The sequence below is a fragment of the Drosophila suzukii genome, chromosome Y, assembly GCF_043229965.1.
Source record: "Drosophila suzukii chromosome Y, CBGP_Dsuzu_IsoJpt1.0, whole genome shotgun sequence".
NCBI lineage: Eukaryota > Metazoa > Arthropoda > Insecta > Diptera > Drosophilidae > Drosophila > Drosophila suzukii.
Genome location: NC_092085.1, coordinates 2,443,457 through 2,460,151, shown reverse-complemented (window position 1 = coordinate 2,460,151; position 16,695 = coordinate 2,443,457). Strand labels below are relative to the sequence as shown.

Genomic DNA, 16,695 nt, shown 5'->3' with positions numbered 1-16,695 from the left:
GCTGTACCAGCTATGCTCCGTGTGCTTCTGCGCGCTCCTTTTGTGTCGAGCGGATTTACTTTCAACCAGGATGGAGAAGTCACGAATCGAAACTCAAACAAAAGCCGGAGGAGACTTAGAAATGATGCAGCAGACTCTCTGTGGCACTGGGACATCAACATGTCGACACAGAAGGAAATCGATATGCACTTTGTGGAAGCTGGGATGTTGGGCGCGATGAAGCTGGGCCGCGGATGTGTTGTCTGTTAAGCGATTTTTAAATCGTTTGGCAACCGCGCTGCCAGCACTCACACTAATCGCATTAGCGAGCAGCAAAATAGTTTTAATACGAATAAATTACACATGATGTATCTATGTTTTAAGTTATATTATAAATTTCAGCTTTTATTTTCTTTTCACTTTACTTCTCTGCACGAGCTTCTAATTCAAAGTAACGGGGATTCTGTTCGGCAGTATGGCAACTCCACAATAGCAAATAGGTAATTTTTATATTTTTCTTAAATCAATAAAATGTTAAATTCTACCAAACCACTGGCTCGATTTCGATGAATTATACATTAAAATAATAGGGAAATAAATACCAATTAGGGGGTGCATACATATCACAATGAAAATTTGAAACATAAAATATATATTTTTCAATACTTGGCGGCCAAAAGTATTCGATTGGCTCAATTAAGTGTTGTAGGTCGTAGCTTGGCACTTGGCGATATATCGATAAATACCTTTTCGTGGTAAATGTCTTGGCTGAATTTGCTTTCTCGCTGGTCTGGACAGTGTGACCGCGTGGCAAAAGCCATAATTGAAAATACTTGAATTTCTCGAAAACTGTGGGTTTGAATTGCCTGTAATTAACTCAGAAATTAGCTATAATGATGCCCCTTCGAATGCGATACCGTGCAAGTTGGCACAACCCCTGTGAGAGTTGTATGAATTAATATGCAAACTTTAGTTTGCATATATATTTTGATGGTTGATGTCACGGGTGCATACGATTTCTCGCTGGCCTGGACAGTGTGACCGCGTGGCAAAAGCCATAATTGAAAATACTTGAATTTCTCGAAAACTGTGGATTTGAATTGCCTGTAATTTATTCAGAAATTAGCTAAAATGATGCCCCTTCTAATGCGATACCGTGCAAGTTGGCACAACCTCTGTGAAAGTTGTATAAAGTTATAGAAAGTTAGCGTCGAATGATTGTCATGGCTAAGCTGTTTACATTGTGGTTCATGTCTTAGTATCTAAAGGTTCAGTTTCTGGAATAAACGTTCTTTTATTAACCTTTTTAGCACCCCCAACTGTAAAGCAGTTTTCTCAAAATCTGTGGGTTTGATTTTGATAACATTTTCACAGAACACTTCTTAGATTATCCCCTATCTACCCATATACCGTGCATGTTGGCACAACTTCTAGGAGTGGAGCCGTAGGTAATTTCATTTTTGCCCCCTTTTTTGTATGGGGAAAATCCGAGGTTGCGTCACTGTTAGGCTATTTTCTCGAAAACTGTGGGTTTGATTTTAATGAAACTTTCAGAAAAGGAGCTTGAATTAACTCCCAATAGCTTGGCTTATCGTGCATATTGGCACAACCTCTGTGAGGGGAGCAGTTAAGAAAATTGTGGGGACACGATTTTTCAAATGCATTTTTGAAACATTAATAGACCTCGGATGTGTCTCAAACCTACCTAGATCGATAGATCTTTTCTTTCTTAACAATCTAGCATTTTAGATTTTTCGATTTGGTCCCCAAAAAGCGAGAAAATTTAAAAATAAAAAGAGCCCCCATGTTCCAAATTCCACCGTTCCACTTTCGTTGCTAACAGGCCGACGCTAATTTGACGGACATTGCTAACAGGCCGACGCTAATTTGAAGGACATAAATATTTATTTGTATTTACGCACTTACGTTTCCGTCACTTACGTTGCTGATAGCGATAACAGCGATAAGTCAGTTGAAAAATATCACGATATAAATATTTATTTTTATACGAAAAGTATCGATTTTGATACATTTCTCCCATCCCTAGCGTCGGCTTTTGAATATAATATAAACGACGCGCCGAAAGTAAATGTTATTTGTACCCCGTGCCCCGTGTATTTTTTTTCGCGTCTAGTAGTCCTTGTGCCCGTCGAACGGAAGTGTCAAACTCACCAGTGCTAGTCGCCCCAGTTGTGCAGTCAGTAGGAGCACAGGCTTCCACATTTCCACACAGGACAGACGTGTTTTCTGCTCTCGCTGCCCGGCAAACACAAACATTTATTGAATATTTTCTACACTTTTTGTTCGGTCGTGTTTTTTTTATTTTGCTAAAGTCACGTTGTGCCATAGGTATTGTTTTCGGTTGGGTTTTCGGGGAACAGTGCCGTTGTTCGTCGGGGGTCTAGTGACCTTGCGCGACCCGCACCATGGACCTGCGCAGCTGGCGTAAGGTCCTTATCCAGTGGGTAAGTAGTAGAGATCCTGGGATCTTCGCAGGTCTTCCCGATGCCATCCACTTACGCGATTTCCCGACACAGGTCATCGAGTGTCGCTTCACCGAACACAACTTCATCACGCTGGAGCAGTCGGACATCGATGCATTCTTCTCGATCTACGTGCAAAAGGCCCAGGTGGCGCCGGTGGAGGAGGAGAACGTGCTGCCGACCCAGCCCGGGGAGCACCGCTCGCCTTTGCAGAACTTCCTCCGAGGTGAGTTCGGGTATTTTGCATTTCCAGCCCGAAATAATTTTGCATGTCATGTCTCCTGAAAAACAGGGTTGTCATCTTTCATCTATTTTACTACTATACTATACTATTTTTTCAATACTATACTATACTATAGGGGATACTATTTTTTCAAAGTCATGGTTGCCCAAATGTCATGAGTCTACATTCCAAGACACCTTTGATATAGGAACTTTCATATAGAAAAAACATAGGCACCTACCAGAGTCGATTGTTAAAGAACTGATTATATGAGAATTTCACTTTGTTGTAAACAGAACAAGTGGAAATAATGGTATTCAAGGACTAATGGTCATTGTATATTATTTCAGTACTGTCAGGGTGTATTACCTCATATCTAGATAAGAAAAAAATGTTTTGGATATAGGAACATTCATGGGGAAAAGGAAGGACTTTGAATAGACCCTAACCGACTTGATATTTAACTTATAGAACTGATTATATGAGCAATTTTTTTTAATTTCAATAAAACTAGTTGAAATATAAGTATTGTTCAAGGGCAAATGTTTATTTTATTCCTATTTAGTCAAATATTGAATTGTGATTATAAATACAAGGGAATATAAATTCTTTTTAGATATGTACATATCAAATTCCCCTTTTTAATTTAGTTATTTTCTTATTTTGGGATTTTCAAAGGATTTTCTTTCTTCCATTTTACTTCACTTTATTGTCAATAAACTAGTTGAAATAGTAGGATTATTCAAGGATTAATGGCCATTTTATACAATTTTAGTGAAACCTTAGATTACTATAGGACATGCAAGGGTATGTACACTTCTCAAGTCCTCTTTTAAGCTAGTTCCCTTGGCGCCTCGAAAAGGTTTTGGGATTTTCCAAGGATTTTCCTCCCCTAACTTGTTGCTTAAAACTAGCCAAATAATGAGACCCATTTTTATTCCAACGCAGATCATTATCCAGAGTTCAGTGCCCACATAGATGGCCGTGGACAACTTGTGACCGCGGACTACGTGTACGTCTAAACACTGCTCCTGCATTACTCGTGCGTGAAGCAGCCCAGCGTGTTCATCCACAGCATCTGCAAGAAGCTGCCTGACCTAGTGCAGACTTGCATCGCAAACTTCTTCGGCCAGACATTGGAGCAACAGCTGACGCGCCAATTTCTCCGCCAGTCTATGAACAATGTGGCTGTGGTTTACGGCCAGGGCGTCCAGATCAGCCCCAGTCGTCCGAGCTGCAGCACCATGAGTCTCGAGCTAACCATTGACACCACACCGGGCACATCCTCGTCCACATCCGCATCGCCTCAGCCGCCGAGCTGATCATCGCGATCGCCAGCGCCTCCAAATGTCCGCCAACGAAATGCTAGCTGCGCACCCGGGAGCTGCACGGTGTTCGCGCCCAGCTGGAGGTGGTGTCCTACGAGAAGACCATGCTCGAGGAGCAGCAAACGAAGAAGGAGGACCTGATCATAGAAATGCTGGACAACACTGATGGGGCCAGAGGCTCGATGCTGTGCGAAGCAAGCCACACTTTTGCTTATCTCCAGCAAGATAGCGTTCTGCTTCTGCAGCTCTTCCCTCAGCTCGGCGTTCTCGTGCTCCTTCTCGCGCAGCTGCTTGTCGACCACAGAGCTGTCCAGATTCTCGGGCGTGGTGTTCGGGGACAGGGGACAGTTGAGCAAATCCGAGGACGCATTTAGAACCTCACGTCGGTTGTGTAACTCCTCGCGCGCTTCCTGTAGAAAACGATCCAGCTCCTGCTTGTCGCGCTTCAGGGAGCTGATTGTATCTTCTCTGGAAGATACAATCAGGCTGGATTCCTCCAGGCGCTGTTCCAGCTCCCGGATTCTGTCCACGCACGCGAGTAGTTTGTTCCCGGACGTTTTAAGCTATTCAAGAAGAAAAACAAAAAAAATATAAATATATATTTATGGAATTTTGGGTAGGTATTATGTAGGTACTTTGAATTTAGATTTCCTAAACGGCGCCCTTTTTCGCCAATATTAATTTTAGAATTATGTACCTAGTAGCTTAACATGATTAATAACCATTAAATATGAATTCAAAAATATTAATTTAACAAATAAAATTCCCTCTCAATACCCAAAGTGTGTACAGTTCCGACCCAAAGGTGACTAGTTTTTCGCTGATATTCACACAAAATTCAGCGCTTCTAAATGTCCGCTCCGCTCACACCCAGAACCGAGCTGCTGGAGCAGCGCACCCGGGAGCTGCGCGGTGTTCGCGCCCAGCTGGAGGTGGTGTCCTACGAGAAGACCATGCTCGAAGGGCAGCAAGCGGACGAGGATCTGATTAAAACGCTAAACAAAGGTAAGAATGCCTCATAGATCTTGTGGCTTACATCCCTCTGATAGTAGTTAAATATGATAGTAACATATTTTATCGTTTTTTCCCATTACAGAGAACATGATGGCCAAGAGTCAACTGGCCAAGCTCAAGAACGCCGTCCAGAATGGTGAGAATGCAGACAACGTGCTAAATGAGTTCGATCATGTAGGTAGTAGACCACCAGATGGTCACAGGTACTTGGTGCCATAAACCAATAATAAAACTTTCCTCATTTCAGTTGAAGCGAAGCCTGATGAAGGAAAGCAGCCAAAAGGAGGCCATTATAGCCGAGACTAACGATAAGCTACAGGATTTGCGCGCCGAAAAATCCGAGCTTGTCGAGCAGGTATGCTACCTCTCTGATTTTATGGGGGCATTACACAAAAGAACTAAATCCGGCGAATTTTGTGTGAATATCAGCGAAAAACTAGTCACCTTTGGGTCGGAACTGTACACACTTTTGGTATTGAGAGGGAATTTTATTTGTTAAATTAATATTTTTGAATTCATATTTAATGGTTGTTAATTATTTAATTAAATTAAAGCTACTAGGTACATAATTCTAAAATTAATATTGGCGAAAAAGGGCGCTGTTTAGGAAATATAAATTCAAAGTACCTACATAATACCTACCCAAAATTCCATAAATATATATTTATATTTTTTTGTTTTTCTTCTTGAATAGCTGGAACAGCGCCTGGAGGAATCCAGCCTGAAGCGCGACAAACAGGAGCTGGATCGTTGTCTACAGGAAGCGCGCGAGGAGTTACACAACCGACGTGAGGTTCTAAATGCGTCCTCGGATTTGCTCAACTGTTCCCTGTCCCCGAACACCACGCCCGAGAATCTGCACAGCTCTGTGGTCGACAAGCAGCTGCGCGAGAAGGAGCACGAGAACGCCGAGCTGAGGAAAGAGCTGCAGAAGCAGAACGCTATCTTGCTGGAGCTAAGCGAGAGTGTGGCTTGCTTCGTCGAGAAGCACAGCATCGAGCCTGACCCTCTGGCCCCATCAATGTTGTCCAGCATTTCTATGATCAGGTCCTCCTTCTCCGTTTGCTGCTCCTCGAGCATGGTCTTCTCGTAGGACACCACCTCCAGCTGGGCCCGAACACCGTGCAGCTCCCGGGTGCGCTGCTAGCATTTCGTTGGCGGACATTTGGAGGCGCTGGATGACGGATCTGTGGCGTGCTGCTCGGCGGCTGAGGCGATGCGGATGTGGACGAGGATGTGCCCGGTGTGGTGTCAATGGTTAGCTCGAGACTCATGGTGCTGCAGCTCGGACGACTGGGGCTGATCTGGACGCCCTGGCGGTAAACCACAGCCACATTGTTCATAGACTGGCGGAGAAATTGGCGCGTCAGCTGTTGCTCCAATGTCTGGCCGAAGAAGTTTGCGATGCAGGTCTGCACTAGCTCCGGCAGCTTCTTGCAAATGCTGTGGATAAACACGCTGGGCTGCTTCACGCATGAGTAATGCAGGAGCAGTGTGTAGACATACACGTAGTCCGCGGTCACAAGTTGGCCACGGCCATCTATGTGGGCACTGAACTCTGGATAATGATCTCGGAGGAAGTTCTGCAGGGGGGGGCGGTGCTCCCCAGGCTGGGCCGGCAGCGCGTTCTCCTCCTCTACCGGCGCCACCTGGGCCTTTTGCACGTAGATCGAGAAGAAGGCATCGATGTCCGACTGCTCCAGTGTGATGAAGTTGTGTTCGGTGAAGCGACACTCGATGACCTACTGGATAAGGACCTTACGCCAGCTGCGCAGGTCCATGGTGCGGGTCGCGCAAGGTCACTAGACCCCCAAGACGAACAACGGCACTGTTCCCCGAAAACCGAAACGAAAACAATACCGATGGCACAACGTGACTTTAGCAAAATAAAAAAAACCACCGAACAAAAAGTGTAGAAAATATTCACTAAATGTTTGTTTGCCGGGCAGAGAGAGCAGCAAACAGGCCTGTCGTGTGTGGAAATGTGGAAACTTGTGGTCCTACTGACTGCACAACTGGGGCGACTAGCACTGGTGAGTTTGACACTTCCGTTCGACGGGCACAAGGACTACTAGACGCGAAAAAAAAAACACGGGGCACGGGGAACAAATAAAAATTACTTTCGGCGCGTCGTTTATTTTATATTCAAAAAACAGCAACAAACGGAAAACACAAGCGAGCGGCCACAGCAAGCAAACACAACAGACGCAAAACAACATTGAAAGTTGTAAAGAAGTCTCGTAGGCTGGGATATACTCAGTCCCGCCAGGGTCTCTTTACCGAAAATATTTGTAAAGATATGGGACAAAAAGGTCTAATACGAAAATCGGTTGGCTGGCGTGAGATGTAGAGTGCCAGCCACCGGGGTACGGAGTGAGAGAAACAGTTTATTCGGTGTCTGTAGCAGAGTGAAAAGCGTCAGCGGTAACGCGCATTTGGGCCTGGCTCATAGCATTCGCTACGAGAAGGCCGAGAGAGAGGGGATCGATTATGGGGACAACTTTTCCCTAGGGCAGAATTTATGGCCTAAAATCTAGGCATTTGTCTGGAAATATTCATATTTATGTGTGGCCAGCTTGATTGGATTTTTTTTCCCTACGAGTTGCATTAAAATCAGGCGAGAAATACTTTTATTGGGGTATTTTTATTGATTCATTTGTAACTCGAGTTTCTACTTTATTTTGTTTTCCCAGTGTAGTCGGGCGCGAGTTGGCTCAATACAGCCGGCAGTGATAGAAGAAGAAGAATAAATTTTCCTTTTAAAAAAATATTTCCCGAAGTTCCTTTGGAAAGAGGGTGTGGCAGTGCGTAGTATTTTTAACATCTGAGAAATATTTTTATTTAATTAATGAGCAACAGGTTTCCTAAAGTTGGGTCCACCCCTTTCTCTCGGTGTAGTCAGCTCGGAAATCAAATCAGAAATCAAAGTAGTCAAAGGGAAAAAGAACAACATGGCAACAACATGTGTTCAGATATGTAAGAAAATATTCTTTGTTTAAATTCTTGGTTCATGTTTTTTTTTTCTCAGTGCTCGCAATTAACGGGTTAGGTTAGGTCATGCTTTATAAATTCTAGCCTACTCTGGGCGAAACCGCATCGAGGCCTTCGAGAAATTTCTCATCGCACGGGACTCTCACGCACACACACACGCGTGACTCCGGGTGCTCCGCCGCTGGTCCTGGGCAGGCACACTCTCCTCGAGGTCGTCTAGGTAAACTCCTTCCTGGGTCACTTGGCATCAGCCCGAAGGCAAAAGACTCCTGTTGTCCACATAAATATGCTCTGCTCGCACTTCTGATCCCGTGCGCCGCCTTTGCAAGAGTCCCCTGCTTCTCGCACTTCTGGTCCGGTGCGCCGCGTTTTCCAAAAGTCCAAAAGTGAACTGCTCGCACTTCTGGTCCGGTGCGCCGCGTTTTCCAAAAGAGAGACCTGTTTCTGATCCCGTGCACCGCCTTTGCAAAAATGACTCCTCGCACTTCTGATCCCGTGCACCGCCTTTTCCAAAAGAGAGCTAGTTAAGCTTTGCCGCCGCGTTTTGTTCAAGTTTTCGGCTGCTCTGGGTTTTTTCCACTTGTCAAAGTTTCGGTACTCCTTTTCTCGCTCTTCCCTTGGCGCGTGCCAATTTTCGGGGGTTGTTTTCCTCCTCGATCGCATGTCCTCTCTCGCTTGCTCCTGTGCGGCGCTGCACTTATCGTGGTGAATATTTCGTTGCTCTCCTGGTGTGTGTGTGTGTGTGTGTGTGGCTACTGCTGATGTGAGAACGGAGGGGGAAAAGGTAAACAGAACCTATCGCTTAGGCTGAGCTAAAATAATTATTGTGTATCAATATAACTACAAATCTTATGATTATTGGCTAAGCTTATATATTAAATGCACTGTACAATGTTTTTTTTTACAAAGTTATTCGCGAGGGTTTTGTTTGCTGTTGGCGCTGGCGATGTTGTAGCTGCTAGCTGGCGTTGTTGTTGGCGCTGGCGGCCGATGCTGTTGGCGCTGGCGGCCGATGCTGTTGGCGCTGGCGATGTTGGTTGCGCTATTTGTGAGGGGTCAAACGACTCCTCACATTCCCCTCCTACTTCGGGGGGCGTTGAGAAATGTGGGTGACGGGTTGTCCGACGCCATGTCTGTAGGGGAGAACAAAAGGGTATTAGTGCTTTGTTTTAACGATTACTAACTGGGTTTTTACTTTACTTTGTACGGGCCCTCGTACTTGGGTGCTAGCTTAGCGGCAAAGTTATCCGCTGCCCTGGACAAATGATGCTGTTTTACGAAGACCAGCGATCCTATGGTCGGTCTCCACGCACGTCGCCTGAGATCGTAATGCTTCCGCTGCTCCAACGAAGCTCTCTGAGTGTTCTCCTGTACTACCTTGAAAATGTCCCGTAGGAATTCCGCTTTCGCTTCGGATGAACGTGGCGCTTGGCTTGGTCCTGGAGTCACTTCATCATACAAGGCTCCTGGGAGTCGTGGCTCTCTGCCTTGGACGATGAACGCTGGACTGAATCCGGTTGATTCTGAGATGCTGCTATTAATTGCCAGATTCAGTTCGGGCAGAAGTTCGTCCCACGTCGTCTGCTTGTCCTCGATATACTGGGCGACCATCGTTTTAATGGTGCGATTGGCCCTATCTGTCGGGTTCTGCTGCGGAGTATAAGGTGCTGTATGTTGGATCTCCATTCCCGCCTGCTTGCAGAAGGCTTTGAATGAACGACTCGTAAACTGTGTCCCATTATCGCAGACAAATGTTCGGGGAATACCAAAGTGATTCAAAATCCTCTCCCGAAAGGATTTTTCGAGATGCGCCGAAGTAGCTTTTCTCAAGGGGACCAACTCAACCCATTTCGAAAAGGCGTCGAAGAATACGAGCAGCATCGTATTCCCACTCTTGGATCGCGGAAGGGGCCAATAAAATCGGCGCAGACAGTATCGAACGGCTCGTTAATCTGTCTGTTGAACATTTTTCCCGCCAGTTTGGTTTGGCTGACTTTGAACCGTTGGCAAGTGTCACACTTGCGGACATACCTGGCAATATCGCGGAAAAGACCTGGCCAGTAATATCTCTGGGCGATGCGGGTGGTTGTCTTCCTGATTCCGAGATGTCCTGCCGTCGGCTGGTCATGGCATTCCGACAGTACTCGCTGTCGGTGTTCCTTGGCTACGCACAGTTTCCAGGGCACGGAGTCTTCGTCGTCAGGTCGGGATCCGATATGCCGATAGAGCTGTTGGTTCTCGTACGCGTAGTCCGGGTAATCTTCAGGCCTGTCCTGAACAAGTTTCAGCATCCGCTGGTACCATGTGCATCCCGGCTTATCCTCCTGGATCATCTGAAGTACTTCCAAAGGCTGTCGAGAAAGTGCATCTGCAACAATGTTCTGGCTCCCGCGTCGATAGGTGACGTCAAACTGGTACTGCTGCAGTTCAAACGCCCAGCGCGCTATGCGGCCGGTGGGATTATCAATCGAGTTGAGCCACTTCAAGGCGAGGTGGTCCGTTATCACCTCAAATCGATAACCTTCCAAGTAGCATCTGAGTTTCCTGATGGCCCATATGATAGCCAGACACTCCTTTTCTGTGGCGGAGTAGTTCTCCTCGGCGGCGATGAGGCGTCTGCTGGCGAATGCGTTCTCGTTGACTCGTTCTTCTCCCTGGATTTTCTGCGTTAAAACTGCTCCTAGGCCGATGTCGCTGGCGTCTGTTTGCAACACGAACATCTCGTTGAAGTCGGAGCAGGCGAGAACCGGCGCCTCCGTGAGTTTTCTTTTGAGTTCCTCGAACGCATCTTGCTGCTCCTGCTCCCATTGCCATTTCTTTCCTTTCTTGAGTAGCAAAGACATGGGCTGCACTACGCTGGCAAAGTTGGGTACAAATCTCCTGTACCATGACGCAATCCCTAGACATCTCCTCAACTCCTTGCATGTGGTGGGCGGACTCAGTCGCCGTACTGCCGAAATCTTGTCGGGATCCGTGTGAATTCCCTCCTCACTGATGACGTGTCCCAAGTACACCAGGCTGCGCTTAAAGAAACTGCATTTCTTCGCGTTGAGACGAAGGTTCGCCTTTCGTAGCCGTCGAAATACTTCTTGTAGATGCTGCACATGCTCCTCCAGAGTGCGGCCGATGATGATGATGTCATCCAAATACGCAAACGCGTTGGGCTCCATGTCCGGTCCTATGACGCTGTCGAGCGCCCGCTGGAATGTGGCTGGTGCTGAGTGGAGGCCAAACGGCATCACTTTCCAGTGGTACAAGCCCCTCCCGGGGACTGTAAATGCTGTGCACTCGCGGCTGGACTCGGCTACAGGGATTTGCCAATATCCGCTCTTCAAATCGAGCGTCGATATGTACTTGGCATGGCGCAGACGGTCCCAGATGTGTGTTATCCTTGGCAGCGGGTATGCATCTGGAATAGAATGGGCATTTAGTTGTCGAAAATCTACACATAGTCGCATCTCTCCAGATTTCTTGCCCACGAGTAGAATAGGGGCGCTGTGGGGGCTCCGAGAAGGCTCTATACAGTCGTTGCGTAGCAGTTCGTCGATCTGCTCATCGATAATCCTCTGCATCGCGGGATTCTTAGGAAAATACCTATCATGGGCTTATCATCTCGCATCGTGATCGTATGCTCAGCGATATTTGACACTCCCGTCAATCCTTCGAATTTGGCCAATTCCTACTGTAGGAATTTGTTTACCCAGGGTTCTAATTCTTCTTGCTCGGCGTTTGCGGTGATTGCGGCTAGTGCTCCTCCAGTGTCAGGCGTGTATCCTGGTCTGACTGGGGAAGGCGCTCGCCCTTCTTCTACTGGTTCCGCTGAAACAGTAGCATGATTCCGTCGAAATGGATTATTTCGCACGGCGTTGTCGTCTCGAGACCCTAAAATACTGCTGGTCGGGGTGGTTTGCACCTCGTTATCTGGATCGTTGTTTGCTGGAGTGAACGCATTTGTCAAGAGAGGAGGCATAGCTAAGTCGTTAGTGGGGCTGCTTATTAGGAGAGGGTACAGCTGCAGCGAAGCGCGGCCGCATTGGAGAGTGGCAGACATGCCCATGCCCAATAGTACGTCTTCCATGAACGAAGGGAAAACTACCAGAGACTTGGTTATCTCCTTGCGTGAGCCTTCCGCCAGGCTGACATGAGTGTGTACCGACCGTACGTTATGTGGCGTCCCTACACGTTGAACAACTCGTTCGCTCACGAAGCTTCTGCTAGCTCCGGTGTCTATGGTAGCGTTAAACTCCTGACCCTCGATTTGCACCTGCGCGATAATTCTGCTCGACTGAACTTGTAAGATTTCTCCTAATTCCGGGGAAGACTCCTCTCGTTTCCCGGCTGGGTACGACGGCAACAGTCGAGAGTGCGTACTCCTCTGCGACCACAATCCCAACAAAAGAGGACTATGGGATTGCGACATGTAGCTAAACGGTGACCCTCCTGGGCACAATTCCTGCAAGCAAGACTGAAGTTCGGCACCATTGACCTGTTCCCCACTCGAGGAACTGATTGTAAAACTGTGGCTGGGGTGGGTGGTCGTCTGGCCGGTCGTGTGAAATTCTGTTGACCTATGCATACGCTGGGATCTCGTACTCGTTCCTTCTAGGCGCTGGTTGTGGTTCGGCCAACATTCTGGCATGGCTTCCTGTGCTCCGATCGCGGGTGACCTCGTAATTTACCGCTAAAGTGGTAAGTTGCTCCAAAGTGGTGAAGTCGTGCCTCCTTGCGTACATGTGGTACTCCGGTTGGAGATTTTCATAGATCCGGTCCAACTTCTGCTCCGCATTATACCCCGCTCTGTGCATCATGAGTCTGATGTTGACTAGGTATTGTTTGAAAGTCTCTCCCCGTCGCTGATCTCTGGTGCGGATCTCATCCTCGAGTCGCTGAAAGTACCTGGGTGGCAGAAAGAAGTCAAGAAACGCCTTCTTGAAGTTCGTCCAAGATTTTCCTAGCAGCTGGCTTGTCCGAAACCAGTGCTCAGCTGTATCCGTCAAAAGACCAGGGATGGCCTGCGGCATCTTCTCCACGTCAACTTCGTGTGCGGTGGCTCGTTCCTCGAGGTGTTGGATGAAGGTTATGGGGTCCGTGGTCCCGTCAAAAGTGATTCCCCAATTCTTCAGCTTTTCCGCTAGCGTGGCTGCGGACATCTCTGATTTCCTGGGAAAAATATCCCGCTTGACCGGATGGATCTCCGTGTCTCCGACTACATCGGCGGCACCTCGGCCTTCCAGTGCTGGCACCTGAAGCTGTGTTGGACCCGGTGGGTGTGTGTCGGTGAACGCTGCTTCCTATCCGTTAGGGCGGCTGTAATTTCCGCTTCGCAATCCTGCAGCCGCTCGGCTATCTCCAGCACGTGGTCGTCCCGATTATTAAAAGCAGACAGCCGGCTCCTCATTTCCTCAACTGTTCCGGTTGCTTCCAAGAAAAACTCCTTCAGAATCGCCTCCAATTCCCGCTTCCGGAGATACGAAATCCAACGCGCCCCCATATTGCTGTGAAATAATAGTTAACTGGCAAACGACAGGAAAAGTTTCGATAGGACGAGAGAAATTCTTGGACGAGGGTCAAACGATGTTCGAACTGGTTAAAATCTTCATTGAAAATTTTATTTTATTTGTCACCAAGAATTCACTGAATTCCCACGTGCAACGATGGTGACCACAATCCGATGTCAAACGACGATTTAATTCCTAAATTTTCTCGACGGTGATTAAATTTTGTTCGACGACGATGTAGTTATAAATTTTTCCACGACGATGTTTTTGAGAGCTGCCGATGCACGTGTTGACTCGGCGATGGTTATATGAGAAGCCCCCAACGATGTGATCCCGTTGCCTGTACTTGATCGACTCCTGCTCGTGTGAGAGGGACGACGATGAGAGTGAAAACGAAAAAAACAAAATGGCTGCGCTGTAGGGAGTATACGTTAGCTTTTCCCTACCTCGTTCTTTCGAAACTCTCGTGACCTGAGTTGGCTAGCCTAGAGGGCTCTCGCTCTCTTTCTCTTTCCGATTATCTGCCTGTATGTGTTTCGTCCTCACTTGATTTGCTGGCCACGTGAGCTTGGAACAAAGAATCTCTGATTTTAGGTTATGTACTTTGCTCTGCTTAGAAATACATGTATGTGTGTCTGCGTGCGTTAGAAATTTCTCGCTGTGTGTGGGTATACTTTTGTATAAGTTCTCCCGAATGCCATGTGCTCTGCTTAAATTCTAAGTTTTTTTTTCTGAGGTTATGTTCGATGCGTGGGTATATTTTTGAATATATATATATTTTCCTGTTTCCTGCCCTAGAAATTTTTGTGACCCTCGATATATGACTCTCCTTACGTTCCGACTTAAAAATTTCGCTTCTAAGTGACTGAACCGAAAATTTTCAAACTTTGTACACAGATGGGTATTTAGGCCATATTTAGGTCGTCTAAAATTTTCGTAAACCCCATGTCCCTGTTCGGGCTCCATTCTGTAAAGAAGTCTCGTAGGCTGGTATATACTCAGTCCCGCCAGGGTCTCTTTTTCGAAAATATTTGTAAAGATATGGGACAAAAAGGTCTAAGACGAAAATCGGTTGGCTGGCGTGAGATGTAGAGTGCCAGCCACCGGGGTACGGAGTGAGAGAAACAGTTTATTCGGTGTCTGTAGCAGAGTGAAAAGCGTCAGCGGTAACGCGCATTTGGGCCTGGCTCATAGCATTCGCTACGAGAAGGCCGAGATAGAGGGGATCGATTATGGGGACAACTTTTCCCTAGGGCAGAATTTATGGCCTAAAATCTAGGCATTTGTCTGGAAATATTCATATTTATGCGTGGCCAGCTTGATTGGATTTTTTTCCCTACGAGTTGCATTAAAATCAGGCGAGAAATACATTTATTGGGGTATTTTTATTGATTCATTTGTAACTCGAGTTTCTACTTTATTTTGTTTTCCCAGTGTAGTCGGGCGCGAGTTGGCTCAATACAGCCGGCAGTGATAAAAGAAGAAGAATAAATTTTCCTTTTAAAAAAATATTTCCCGAAGTTCCTTTGGAAAGAGGGTGTGGCAGTGCGTAGTATTTTTAATATCTGAGAAATATTTTTATTTAATTAATGAGCAACGGGTTTCCTAAAGTTGGGTCCACCCCTTTCTCTCGGTGTAGTCAGCTCGGAAATCAAATCAGAAATCAAAGTAGTCAAAGGGAAAAAGAACAACATGGCAACAACATGTGTTCAGATATGTAAGAAAATATTCTTTATTTAAATTCTTAGGTTAGGTTAGGTCATGGTTTATAAATTCTAGCCTACTCTGGGCGAAACCGCATCGAGGCCTTCGAGAAATTTCTCATTGCACGGGACTCTCGCTGGCCAAAACGCGGTTCACTCCACTCACTCACCCGTCTCGCTCTCACGCACACACACACGCGTGACTCCGGGTGCTCCGCCGCTGGTCCTGGGCCGGCACACTCTCCTCGAAGTCGTCTAGGTAAACGCCTTCCTGGGTCACTTGGCATCAGCACGAAGGCAAAAGACTCCTGTTGTCCACATAAATTTGCTCTGATCGCACTTCTGATCCCGTGCGCCGCCTTTGCAAGAGTCCCCTGCTTCTCGCACTTCTGGTCCGGTGCGCCGCGTTTTCCAAAAGTCACCTGCTCGCACTTCTGGTCCGGTGCGCTGCGTTTTCCAAAAGTGAACTGCTCGCACTTCTGGTCCGGTGCGCCGCGTTTTCCAAAAGAGAGACCTGTTTCTGATCCCGTGCACCGACTTTGCAAAAATGACTCCTCGCACTTCTGATCCCGTGCACCTCCTTTTCCAAAAGAGAGCTCCTGTTTCTGATCACGTGCACCGCCTTTGCAAAAATGACTCCTCGCACTTCTGATCCCGTGCACCGCCTTTTCCAAAAGAGAGCTAGTTAAGCTTTGCCGCCGCGTTTTGTTCAAGTTTTCGGCTGCTCTGGGTTTTTTCCACTTGTCAAAGTTTCGGTACTCCTTTTCTCGCTCTTCCCTTGGCGCGTGCCAATTTTCGGGGGTTGTTTTCCTCCTCGATCGCATGTCCTCTCTCGCTTGCTCCTGTGCGGCGCTGCACTTATCGTGGTGAATATTTCGTTGCTCTCCTGGTGTGTGTGTGTGTGTGTGGCTACTGCTGATGTGAGAACGGAGGGGGAAAAGGTAAACAGAACCTATCGCTTAGGCTGAGCTAAAATAATTATTGTGTATCAATATAACTACAAATCTTATGATTATTGGCTAAGCTTATATATTAAATGCACTGTACAATGTTTTTTTTTACAAAGTTATTCGCGAGGGTTTTGTTTGCTGTTGGCGCTGGCGATGTTGTAGCTGCTAGCTGGCGTTGTTGTTGGCGCTGGCGGCCGATGCTGTTGGCGCTGGCGATGTTGTAGCTGCTAGCTGGCGATGTTGTTGGCGCTGGCGGCCGATGCTGTTGGCGCTGGCGATGTTGGTGGCGCTATTTGTGAGGGGTCAAACGACTCCTCACATTCCCCTCCTACTTCGGGGGGCGTTGAGAAATGTGGGTGGCCGTGGCTTGCGTGTTGTCATGCGCCACAGGTGTGACGGGTTGTCCGACGCCATGTCTGTAGGGGAGAACAAAAGGGTATTAGTGCTTTGTTTTAACGATTACTAACTGGGTTTTTACTTTACTTTGTACGGGCCCTCGTACTTGGGTGCTAGCTTAGCGGCAAAG

The 16,695-nt window shown here is 47.1% G+C and overlaps 2 protein-coding genes across 2 annotated transcripts; one reads left to right on the top strand and one right to left on the bottom strand.

Annotated features, from left to right (window-relative positions):
• Window positions 1-1,992: 1,992 nt before the first annotated feature.
• Window positions 1,993-6,937, top strand: LOC139353633 (ELKS/Rab6-interacting/CAST family member 1-like). The gene is made up of 10 exons (XM_070997976.1): window positions 1,993-2,444; window positions 2,517-2,688; window positions 3,634-3,697; window positions 3,761-3,869; window positions 4,055-4,200; window positions 4,259-4,395; window positions 4,863-5,018; window positions 5,110-5,201; window positions 5,275-5,382; window positions 5,722-6,937. Exons 1-10 carry the CDS (start codon window positions 2,406-2,408, stop codon window positions 6,118-6,120), a joined length of 1,422 nt encoding a protein of 473 aa, XP_070854077.1. The 5' UTR covers window positions 1,993-2,405; the 3' UTR covers window positions 6,121-6,937.
• Window positions 6,938-12,586: 5,649 nt separating this feature from the next.
• Window positions 12,587-13,168, bottom strand: LOC139353632 (activity-regulated cytoskeleton-associated protein-like). The gene has a single exon (XM_070997975.1). It carries the CDS (start codon window positions 13,166-13,168, stop codon window positions 12,587-12,589), a length of 582 nt encoding a protein of 193 aa, XP_070854076.1.
• Between the last annotated feature and the right edge of the window lie 3,527 nt (window positions 13,169-16,695).